Source organism: Bombina bombina, chromosome 4, assembly GCF_027579735.1.
Source record: "Bombina bombina isolate aBomBom1 chromosome 4, aBomBom1.pri, whole genome shotgun sequence".
NCBI lineage: Eukaryota > Metazoa > Chordata > Amphibia > Anura > Bombinatoridae > Bombina > Bombina bombina.
Window position 1 is genome coordinate 670,210,929 of NC_069502.1, and position 12,985 is coordinate 670,223,913.

At 35.8% G+C, this 12,985-nt stretch overlaps 1 protein-coding gene across 1 annotated transcript in view; it reads left to right on the forward strand.

Moving 5' to 3' along the window:
* Positions 1-12,985, forward strand: part of MAN1A1 (mannosidase alpha class 1A member 1) — a 692,509-nt gene that overhangs the window by 281,222 nt on the left and 398,302 nt on the right. Inside the window, exon 4 of the mRNA XM_053710788.1 lies at positions 12,133-12,213. Within this exon, the coding sequence (XP_053566763.1) occupies positions 12,133-12,213 (81 nt within the window). The remainder of the gene's footprint in view (positions 1-12,132; positions 12,214-12,985) is intronic.

Genomic DNA, 12,985 nt, shown 5'->3' on the forward strand with positions numbered 1-12,985 from the left:
ATTTTTCATATGAAAAGACCCTTTACACAAACAGGAGCAAGCTGGAGTAGGTAGCTGACGGTATTCTCATAAAACTTTGGGGCTTAGTTACGAGTCTGAAAATCAGATCAATGTTATATAAGCAAAACTATACATTTAATTAAAACAAAAAAACTTTATGGGCTATATAAATAGATCTACAAAACATTTATGCAAAGAAAAATGTGTATAATGTCACTTTAAAGGGACAGTACACTGTAAAATTGTTTTTACATTAATGTATTTTCAATGACTTGTTATACCAGCTGCAGAGTATAAAATGTATAAAAAAATTGCATTTTCAGGTTTATTTGTGTATATGAAGTAGCTGGTTTTGTGCGTTTAAACCACAACCTATTACATTAAGTTTAGTTTCAGGTAATATCAGATCTCATTATGTTATCACTTTGTGTACACACACTTGCTTCCTTATCTTATATTTGTGTGGAAAACTTAAGCTCAATACATAGAGAGACCAATGGAAAATTATAATTTTATTACTTAACTATCCTGCACCACACTGTGAGTAGAATTTCTTCTGCTGGCTGTGTTTACTTAGGCTATTCAATAGCTAAGACTCCAGTATCAAAACTTTCAGTAAAGGTTGGGAAACCACAAGCTAAATCAGCTATTTCAAAAGCCAAATCAGTGGTAAAGGAGCTACTTGTAAACAATTTAATTCACTCCAGCAGGTAAAAGGGATCATTGGGAACAATTTAAAGGGGGAGAAAATGTTTGGGTGAACTGTTCATTTAAATATTGAGACACTGTACCCAAATTTTATCATTAGTGATTCAGATAGAGCATGACATTTTAAGCAGCTTTCTAATTTACTCCTATTATCAAATTTTATTCATTCTCTTGGTGTCTTTATTTGAAAAACAAGCATGAAAGTTTAGATGCTGGTCCATTTTTGGTGAACAACCTGGGTTGTTCTTGCTGATTAGTGGATAAATTCACCTACCAATAAACAAGTGCTGTCCAGAGTACTGAACCAAAAATTGTCTGGCTCCTTAGCTTAGATTTATTTTCCAAATAAAGATAGCAAAAGAACGAAGAAAAAATTATAATAGGAGTAAATTAGAAAGTTGTTTAAAATTGCATGCTCTATCTGAATCATGAAAGAAAAAATTTGGGTTCAGTGTCCCACAACTCAAAATACCTTATTTAGGATATGCTGGATTAGCTACTTTTGCAAATGGTATGCCAACTTGTGGGAACTTTTCTTTCCTATGCTACCATACTGTCTCAGCTTAGACCCCAAAATGTGTCAAATTACCATGTATGAAGACAGAAATAAGGCCCCAAATTTGGCATATTTGGTAAGTTCTTAAAACCTGTACATGAGGGGTATAGTTGTACTCGTTGGACATCTCTGAACACAAATATGGGTGTTTTATAGTAGTAAAATGTATAAGGATGATGATATCAACAGAGAAAGACCAGTGTTTGTGTGGAAAAACGTCAAAAAAAAAATATGACCACTAAATTTGGCCATGCTTTGTGACTAAGTTACTACAAATAAAGATTGGCCATACCCCTTTTTGAATACCCTGCGTTCTCTACTATTGCAAATGGTATGCCATAATGGGAGTCATTTTTATTCCGGTGCTGCCATACGTTCTCAAAGGCGACATAGGCACAGAAAATCAAGGTCTCAAATTTGCATGTAAATGGGCAAGCACCATATTTGGGCCTGTAACAACCAGAAATCCCAGAATACCTGTACATCGGGGGTACTGTTGTACTTGTGTGACATTGCTGAACACAAAACAAACATTTCTTTCTTACATTTACTTAGATTTTATTCATAGTAAATTTTAGTTCATATATAAATATCTGATGTCAAAAGAAAGCTCCATTTGTCCTCTAATAAACGCTATATAATAAGTGCGGGTGCACTCAATGTGAAAGAGGTAAATTATGGTTGAACAAAATATAGCTTAAATTGTAGGTTTCTTTCATGTAATTAGCAAGAGTCCATGAGCTATTGACGTATGGGATATACATTCCTACCAGGAGGGGCAAAGTTTCCCAAACCTCAAAATGCCTACAAATACACCCCTCACCACACCCACAAATCAGTTTTACAAACTATGGAGGTGGTGAAGTAAGTTTGTGCTAGATTCTACGTTGATATGCGCTCCGCAGCAGGTTGGAGCCCGGTTTTCCTCTCAGCGTGCAGTGAATGTCAGAGGGATGTGAGGAGAGTATTGCCTATTTGAATTCAATGATCTCCTTCTACGGGGTCTATTTCATAGGTTCTCTGTTATCGGTCGTAGAGATTCATCTCTTACCTCCCTTTTCAGATCGACAATATACTCTTATTTATATACCATTACCTCTGCTGATTTTCGTTTCAGTACTGGTTTGGCTTTCTACAACATGTAGATGAGTGTCCTGGGGTAAGTAAGTCTTATTTTCTGTGACACTCTAAGCTATGGTTGGGCACTTTTTTATAAAGTTCTAAATATATGTATTCAAACATTTATTTGCCTTGACTCAGGATGTTCAACATTCCTTATTTCAGACAGTCAGTTTCATATTTGGGATAATGCATTTGAATCAATCATTTTTTTCTTACCTTAAAATTTGACTTTTCCCTGTGGGCTGTTAGGCTCGCGGGGGCTGAAAATGCTTTTTTTATTGCGTCATTCTTGGCGCTGACTTTTTTGGCGCAAATTTTTTTTTTCTGTTTCCGGCTTCATACGTGTTGCCGGAAGTTGCGTCATTTTTGACGTTCTTTTGCGCCAAAAGTGTCGGCTTTCCGGATGTGGCGTCATTTTTGGCGCCAAAAGCATTTAGGCGCCAAATAATGTGGGCGTCTTATTTGGCGCTAAAAAAATATGGGCGTCACTTTTGTCTCCACATTATTTAAGTCTCATTATTTATTGCTTCTGGTTGCTAGAAGCTTGTTCACTGGCATTTTTTCCCATTCCTGAAACTGTCATTTAAGGAATTTGATCAATTTTGCTTTATATGTTGTTTTTTCCATTACATATTGCAAGATGTCCCACGTTGCAACTGAGTCAGAAGATACTTCTGGAAAATCGCTGCCTGGTGCTGGAGCTACCAAAGCTAAGTGTATCTGCTGTAAACTTTTGGTAGCTGTTCCTCCAGCTGTTGTTTGTATTAAATCTCATGACAAACTTGTTAATGCAGATATTTCCTTTAGTAAAGTTCCATTACCTGTTGCTGTTCCGTCAACATCTAATACTCAGAGTGTTCCTGATAACATAAGAGATTTTGTTTCTAAATCCATTAAGAAGGCTATGTTTGTTATTCCTCCTTCTAGTAAACATAAAAAGTCTTTTAAAACTTCTCATTGTTCAGATGAATTTTTAAATGAACATCATCATTCTGATAATGGTTCCTCTGGTTCAGAGGATTCTGTCTCAGAGGTTGATGCTGATAAATCTTCATATTTATTTAAAATGGAATTTATTCGTTCTTTACTTAAAGAAGTCCTAATTGCATTAGAAATTGAGGATTCTGATCCTCTTGATACTAAATCTAAACTAAATTTACTCCTCCTAAACGTTTTAAGCAATTATATCCTGTGCCATCTGACAGATTAGAGTTTTGGGACAAAATCCCTAAGGTTGATGGGGCTGTCTCTACTCTTGCTAAGCGTACTACTATTCCTACGGCAGATGGTACTTCCTTTAAGGATCCTTTAGATAGGAAAAATTGAATCCTTTCTAAGAAAAGCTTATTTGTGTTCAGGTAATCTTCTTAGACCTGCTATATCTTTGGCGGATGTTGCTGCAGCTTCAACTTTTTGGTTGGAAGCTTTAGCGCAACAAGTAACATGCTAATAATTTTATTTGTGATGCCATCTTTGATATCATTAGAGTTGATGTCAGGTATATGTCTCTAGCTATTTTAGCTAGAAGAGCTTTATGGCTTAAAACTTGGAATGCTGATATGTCTTCTAAGTCTACTCTGCTTTCCCTTTCTTTCCAGGGTAATAAATTATTTGGTTCTCAGTTGTATTCTATTATCTCAACTGTTACTGGAGGGAAAGGAACTTTTTTACCACAGGATAAAAAAATCTAAAGGTAAATTCAGGTCTAATAATCGTTTTCGTTCCTTTCGTCACAACAAGGAACAAAAGCCTGATCCTTCATCCTCAGGAGCGGTGTCAGTTTGGAAACCATCTCCAGTCTGGAATAAATCCAAGCCTTTTAGAAAAACAAAGCCAGCTCCTAAGTCCACATGAAGGTGCGGCCCTCATTCCAGCTCAGCTGGTAGGGGGCAGATTACGTTCTTTTTAAAGAAATTTGGATCAATTCCGTTCACAATTTTTGGATTCAGAACATTGTTTCAGAAGGGTACAGAATTGGCTTCAAGATAAGACCTCCTGCAAAGAGATTTTTTCTTTCCCGTGTCCCAGTAAATCCAGCGAAGGCTCAAGCATTTCTGAAATGTGTTTCAGATCTAGCGTTGGCTGGAGTAATTATGCCAGTTCCAGTTCTGGAACAGGGGCTGGGGTTTTATTCAAATCTCTTCATTGTACCAAAGAAGGAGAATTCCTTCAGACCAGTTCTGGATCTAAAAATATTGAATCGTTATGTAAGGATACCAACATTCAAAATGGTAACTGTAAGGACTATCCTGCCTTTTGTTCAGCAAGGGCATTATATGTCTACAATAGATTTACAGGATGCATATCTGCATATTCCGATTCATCCAGATCACTATCAGTTTCTGAGATTCTCTTTCCTAGACAAGCATTACCAGTTTGTGGCTCTGCCGTTTGGCCTAGCAACAGCTCCAAGAATTTTTACAAAGGTTCTCGGTGCCCTTCTGTCTGTAATCAGAGAACAGGGTATTGTGGTATTTCCTTATTTGGACGATATCTTGGTACTTGCTCAGTCTTCACATTTAGCAGAATCTCATACGAATCAACTTGTGTTGTTTCTTCAAGATCATGATTGGAGGATCAATTTACTAAAAAGTTAATTGATTCCTCAGACAAGGGTAACCTTTTTGGGTTTCCAGATAGATTCAGTGTCCATGACTCTATCTTTGACAGACAAGAGATGTCTAAAATTGATATCAGCTTGTCGAAACCTTCAGTCACAATCATTCCCTTCGGTAGCCTTATGCATGGAAATTCTAGGTCTTATGACTGCTGCATCGGACGCGATCCCCTTTGCTCGTTTTCACATGCGACCTCTTCAGCTCTGTATGCTGAACCAATAGTGCAGGGATTACACAAAGATATCTCAATTAATATCTTTAAAACCGATTGTACGACACTCTCTGACGTGGTGGACAGATCACCATCATTTAGTTCAGGGGGCTTCTTTTGTTCTTCCGACCTGGACTGTAATTTCAACAGATGCAAGTCTTACAGGTTGGGGAGCTGTGTGGGGGTCTCTGACGGCACAAGGGGTTTGGGAATCTCAGGAGGTGAGATTACCGATCAATATTTTGGAACTCCGTGCAATTTTCAGAGCTCTTCAGTCTTGGCCTCTTCTAAAGAGAGAATCGTTCATTTGTTTTCAGACAGACAATGTCACAACTGTGGCATACATCAATCATCAAGGAGGGACTCACAGTCCTCTAGCTATGAAAGAAGTATCTCGAATTCTGGTTTGGGCGGAATCCAGCTCCTGTCTAGTTTCTGCGGTTCATATCCCAGGTATAGACAATTGGGAAGCGGATTATCTCAGTCGCCAAACGTTGCATCCGGGCGAATGGTCTCTTCACCCAGAAGTATTTCTTCAGATTGTTCAAATGTGGGGACTTCCAGAAATAGATCTGATGGCCTCTCATCTAAACAAGAAACTTCCCAGGTATCTGTCCAGATCCAGGGATCCTCAAGCGGAAGCAGTGGATGCATTGTCACTTCCTTGGAAGTATCATCCTGCCTATATCTTTCCGCCTCTAGTTCTTCTTCCAAGAGTGATCTCCAAGATTCTGAAGGAATGCTTGTTTGTTCTGCTGGTAGCTCCAGCATGGCCTCACAGGTTTTGGTATGCGGATCTTGTCCGGATGGCTTCTTGCCAACCGTGGACTCTTCCGTTAAGACCAGACCTTCTGTCGCAAGGTCCTTTTTTCCATCAGGATCTCAAATCCTTAAATTTAAAGGTATGGAGATTGAACGCTTGATTCTTAGTCAAAGAGGTTTCTCTGACTCTGTGATTAATACTATGTTACAGGCTCGTAAATCTGTATCTAGGGAGATATATTATAGAGTCTGGAAGACTTATATTTCTTGGTGTCTTTCTCATCATTTTTCCTGGCATTCTTTTAGAATTCCAAGAATTTTACAGTTTCTTCAGGATGGTTTGGATAAAGGTTTGTCTGCAAGTTCCTTGAAAGGACAAATCTCTGCTCTTTCTGTTCTTTTTCACAGAAAGATTGCTAATCTTCCTGATATTCATTGTTTTGTACAAGCTTTGGTTCGTATAAAACCTGTTATTAAGTCAATTTCTCCTCCTTGGAGTTTGAATTTGGTTCTGGGGGCTCGTCAAGCTCCTCCGTTTGAACCTATGCATTCATTGGACATTAAATTACTTTCTTGGAAAGTTTTGTTCCTTTTGGCCATCTCTTCTGCCAGAAGAGTTTCTGAATTATCTGCTCTTTCTTGTGAGTCTCCTTTTCTGATTTTTCACCAGGATAAGGCGGTGTTGCGAACTTCTTTTGAATTTTTACCTAAGGTTGTGAATTCCAACAACATTAGTAGAGAAATTGTGGTTCCTTCATTATGTCCTAATCCTAAGAATTCTAAGGAGAAATCATTGCATTCTTTGGATGTAGTTAGAGCTTTGAAATATTATGTTGAAGCTACTAAGACTTTCCGAAAGACTTCTAGTCTATTTGTTATCTTTTCCGGTTCTAGGAAAGGTCAGAAGGCCTCTGCCATTTCTTTGGCATCTTGGTTGAAATCTTTAATTCATCATGCTTATGTCGAGTCGGGTAAAACTCTGCCTCAAAGGATTACAGCTCATTCTACTAGGTCAGTTTCTACTTCCTGGGCGTTTAGGAATGAAGCTTCGGTTGATCAGATTTGCAAAGCAGCAACTTGGTCTTCTTTGCATACTTTTACTAAATTCTACCATTTTGATGTGTTTTCTTCTTCTGAAGCTGTTTTTGGTAGAAAAGTACTTCAGGCAGCTGTTTCAGTTTGAATCTTCTGCTTATATTTTCATTTAAACTTTATTTTGGGTGTGGATTATTTTTCAGCGGAATTGGCTGTCTTTATTTTATCCCTCCCTCTCTAGTGACTCTTGCGTGGAAAGATCCACATCTTGGGTAGTCATTATCCCATACGTCACTAGCTCATGGACTCTTGCTAATTACATGAAAGAAAACATAATTTATGTAAGAACTTACCTGATAAATTCATTTCTTTCATATTAGCAAGAGTCCATGAGGCCCACCCTTTTTGTGGTGGTTATGATTTTTTTTGTATAAAGCACAATTATTCCAATTCCTTATTTTTTATGCTCTTGCACTTTTTTCTTATCACCCCACTTCTTGGCTATTCGTTAAACTGCTTTGTGGGTGTGGTGAGGTGTGTATTTGTAGGCATTTTGAGGTTTGGGAAACTTTGCCCCTCCTGGTAGGAATGTATATCCCATAAGTCACTAGCTCATGGACTCTTGCTAATATGAAAGAAATGAATTTATCAGGTAAGTTCTTACATAAATTATGTTTTTGTTTACATTCATAACGTAGACAATTGCCTCTGTCCTTAAAGGGACATGAAACCCAAAAATGTATTTCCTTATTCAGACAGAGCATACAATTTTAAACAACTTTCCAATTTACTTATATTATCAATTTTGCTTCATTCTCTTGGTATCTTTTATTAAAGGTGATGCAATGCACTTTTTGGAGGAAGCAGAACACATCAATTAGCCAATGATAAGAGGTATATTTGTGCATCAATCAGCAGCTAGCTCCCCGCCCCTGAACCTATCTAGATATGTTTTTCAACAGCAGATACCAAGAGAACAAAGCAAAGTGGATAATAAAAGCTTGGAAAGTTGTTTAAAATTGTATTTTCTATCTGAATCACGAAAAAAACATTTTTGGGTTTCATGTCCCTTTAAGGGGTTAAAAGAGGACTGGCATGTTTCTATGTTGCCATTGATTGTTGTAAAACTGCTAATCAAGAGCCCCTTTGTTACAGAGAGACATGGATCTCCTTATTTGAAGCAATAGAAGCTTTTTTTTTTTTTTTTTGTCGCTTGTCCTCATCAGATGTAGATAAATAGCTATTTGCTGTGGCAGGAGGGGCATTATTATTGAATCTCTGTTTCCCCCTCAGTACCTATCAAATTTATGTGCTGAATGAGCAAACACAGTATCTAAAGGAACCAAATCTCCTATAGACCTCATAGATACAGCACCACTTAATGAAAGAGATCATTCCAAACAGATGTCATTTACTTTTTAGCTAGATATTTTTGGGTGCTAAAAAGGTTCTGAGTTCTAAGAGCCCTAAGCACCAAAAAGGGGCTAGGGCCCCTCTTTCAAGTGAGCTGACCAGCATGGCAACAGTTATAATCTAGTAGAATTATATCCATGTAAAATAAAACCATGAGATCCTTATTTTAAAGAGTCCAGCAACCAGGTCATTTTCATAACAATAATTTGTCATTATTCCTATATTTTGGATTCTTACTAAACCCTTATCAACTTTACACCAATGTATCCTAAAACCCATGTGAAAGAGTGTAATCCCACCACTCATTTGAGGGGTTTCATATCCTTAGTCTAATACATGATAGTCCAATAACAACTGTCATCTGGTATGAAATGCTACATTCATATTTTTGTTGTAAAACCCATGACTTCCAGATAATTTTCTGAGTTAATACAAATTTGCTAATATACAGAGAAGTGTGAGTAAAACTGACAGTTTTGCAGAAATCTATGATTTTTTTTTTTATTATTTTTTTTTTCTCTCAGGTTTATGTAGAATTAGAAGCTTGTCTGCATGGTCAAAATGTGTTAATATTACCACTGTGAACATTTTGGAATATTTTATTCTTGCTCATTTTCTCCATATGCTTAAAAGCAACAAAATTAAATTTTATCTTCTAATTATCCATCACTATTTTTATTGGCAAACTTATGCTTAGAATACTAAATTGTGGCTTTTTAAGAAGGATACTGATAAATGTGGACCATAAAGGTTTTTTTTTTTTAATTGGGAGAGTAAATCTTGAGGTTTCTTCATATACTGTAGAACATGGGACATAATTGTAATTAGTGCAAAAAACAGCTTCAGACAAGAGGTATGAAATAGCTTAGTATTAATATGGTTATAATAATTAAAGTATCTAATGCTGCCATGTGAAATCACTGTTTCTTTATTTGTATTTTCTCAAATGTAATGGTAAAGTACATTTAGGAATTGCAGTTACTAATTTTTTTTGTTGAAAATTAATTTAAAAAGTCAGACTGGATGGAATGGGCTGATCGTTTATGCTTCTATTTTTATATTTCTCTATACATTTGATTATAAAGACCACGCGCCGCATGCTTTTATTCTTTGTGATAATGTCACAATATTAACATACGGACAAATCCGCGAGGAAAGTACTAATTGTATTCAGTTATTTTCCTTTTATAATATACCAATTTAGTTTCACAATATGCTCTGTTTTCAGGCTTATAGGAGATACAAAATAAAAGCTACAGGATGCGTGCACATTTTAATTGAAATGCATTACCCGTTTAATTTCTTTGAATTTCAAACTAGCCTATCTTATCATTATCCTTTTAGTTAGAATGTCCAAGAAACAAACCTATAAGCTTCAAGGTAATTGTATTCCTGTCTTTACTTATTTTAGCTTTAGAATTGTTATCTGATAGTTAATTGTGCAGTCATTATCTTTTTAAAGTTGTATATATCCATTTTAAGCACACAAAGGATACACTTTTACACTAATCTTCAAAAAAAAATATTAATCACTTTACTTTTGGATTATCTCCATCCTTTATCTTTTCTACTTTATATTGGAGAAAGACTTTCACATTTTTCTGTAACAGATTGAAGCATTTGCCATGTCTTTGTAGCTACTACAAATGCTCTTTTGAAACCTACTTTTTATGTTTCCATAAAAGAAAAAAAATGTGACTACTGCATCATTGTTCATTTCCATAGGTTGCCTAATTAAACAATAAATTAAAATCTGTGCAGGAAGATAATTTGTATAATCTAGAGGTACTCCATACTACTCTATCCTGTTTACTTAGTTAATTGCTAGGTAAATGTATACTGTTCTTCTCTGCTGTCACTGTAAATGCATTTAACATTTACAGATTGCTACTCAGAATTTTGAAATGTTTCCTTATTTCTGGCAAGACAGACCTTGTCACATATGGCAGTTCTGCTACTTTTATCTCATCAACAGAAATGAAATATAAATAGGAAATCTTGTAGTCATTGGTCAGGTCACCAGTAAGGGAGTTATTGGATCACAAAAGTAAGGTGAGAAAACAACCTAGATTATTTTTTTTGGAGAACATGACTCTTAAGGGTCATTTTAGACTGCTATAAATTGTTGAAAAAAATTCACACTCAAGTTTTATAGTGAAGATGTCAGACAATCGGAAATAGCTTATATTCTATTATCATATCCTTTAAAGGGACACTAAACCCAATCTTTTCTTTCATGATTCAGATAGAGAATGCAATTTTAAACAATTTTCTAATTTACTCCTATTATTAATTTTTCTTCGTTCTCTTGCTATCTTCATTTAAAAAGCAGGAATGTAAAGCTTAAGAGTCGGATGATTTTTGGTTCAGAACCTGGGTTATGCTTGCTTATTGGTTTGCTAAATGTAGCCAACAATAAGCAAGCACTAGCCAGGGTGCTGAACCTAAAATGGACTGGCTCCTAAGCTTTAAATTCCTGCTTTTTAAATAAAGATAGAAAGAGAGCGATACAAATTTGATAGTAGGAGTAAATTAGAAAGTTGCTTAAAATTGCATGCTCTAGCTGAATCATGAAAGCTAAACCTAGGTAGGCTCATATGCTCATTTCTAAGCCCTTGAAGGCCACCTCTTATCTCAGTACATTTTGATAACTTTTCACAGCTAGACAGCGCTAGTTCATGTGTGCCATTTCAAATAGCATGGAGTTATTAAGGAGTCTAAAATGTCTGTCAAAAGAACTGAAATAAAGGGGCTGTCTGCAGAGGCTTAGATACAAGGTAACCACGGAGGTAAAAAAATATATTAATATAACCGTGTTATGCAAAACTAGGGAATGGGTAATAAAGGGATTATCTATGTTTTTTTAAGCAATAAAAATCCCAGAGTAGACTGTTTCTTTAATTACTGAAATGGTAAGTAGGTACAACTTGATCTACTCCAACATGTAAAAATAGATAATTGGAAACACGCTAAAAGGGAGAAAAAATGTTTACAGTATACAGTCCCTTTAAAGGGACATTATACACTCATTTTTTCTTTGCATAAATGTTTTGTTGATGATCTATTTATAAAGCCCATAAAGTTTTTTTTTTTTTTAAATGTATAATTTTGCTTAATTTTAAAGAACATTGCACTGATTTTCAGACTCCTAACCAAGCCCCAAAGTTTTATTTGAATACCGTCGGCTACCTTCTCCAGCTTGCTCCTGTTTGTGTAAAGGGTCTTTTCATATGCAAAAGAAGGGGGAGGGGGGAGTGTCTTATTTACCACTTGCAGTGGGCTTTCCAGCTACCTTTTTCAACAGAGCTAAACTGAAAGTTTCTAAGTACATTTTTAAACCATTTTATACTGGATTTTTATATCAGTATCTGTGCATCTTATTCTTTATAGTAGTGTCTATTACATGCAGTTAGATGAAAATGAGTGTTAGGAGATTTAAGTAATTTAGTAGATGATGTTAAAAAAAGACGGAAGTCCATCAAGCTTCAACCTATACAAATCTTAATATACTAAAAAAAAGCTGCAGTTAAGCTCTAATGAATCCCATTAAAAAGGTGACCCATTTAACAATTAGAAAATTAAGTTGTAAACTTCAAATACCAAATACAAGAAATTCTATTTAAATCTTTATACATCATTTTCACATAGAGCTATAGTGGGAGTTTATATAATAGAGTTCTAATCTTTTCTGTCGCTTTTTTCTATAGAATGCTGAAGTCTCTGTCTTTGAAGTAAATATACGTTTTGTTGGTGGCCTTTTATCTGCATACTACCTCTCTGGAGATGAGGTAAGTTTTTATCACTATCCTATTTGTTTTTCTAATTGTGAAGAAATGTGTTTTTATTATTAATCATATCCACTAGGCTGTACAGTGATATGACCTTTTCTTAAAGACAAAAATAAATTCATTGAATATAGCATTTCATTTCAAACAACTTTCCAATTTGCTTTTCAATTTTGCTTAGTTCTCTTGGTATCCTTTAAAGATTAATTGAAGGTGAGCTCAGGAGCGTGCACATGTCTTAAGCCATCTGGCAGCACTGTGTTTATAGCAATCTTATTATTCGTTACAAGCACTGCTGCCAACGACTGCTATAGACACGTGCACACTCCTAAGCTTCTATCAACCTACCTAGGTTTGTCTTCAATAAAGTATACCAAGAGAACAGTCATTTGATAATAGAATTGCATTGGAAAGTTGTTTAATCTTGCACGCTCTATCTGAATCATGAAAGTTTTTAATTTTGACTTTACTGTCCCTTTAACCCCTTAATGTCCAAGGACGTGCCAGGCACGTCCTACAAAAAACGGTCATTAAAGGGCCAGTAAACCTAGCACATAGTGCAGAATTATATAACATTAGCTTAGCGCCAGATTTCTAAAGTGAAGGGTTAAATAGATGGATTCTGTTTTCTTTGCAAGATATCTATTTAATTAACCCTTCACTTTAGAAATCTGGCGCTAAGCTAATGTTATATAATTCCGCACTATGTGCAGAATTATATAACATTATTTGCTAGGTTTACTGGCCCTTTAATGACCAAGGACGTGCCTGGCAC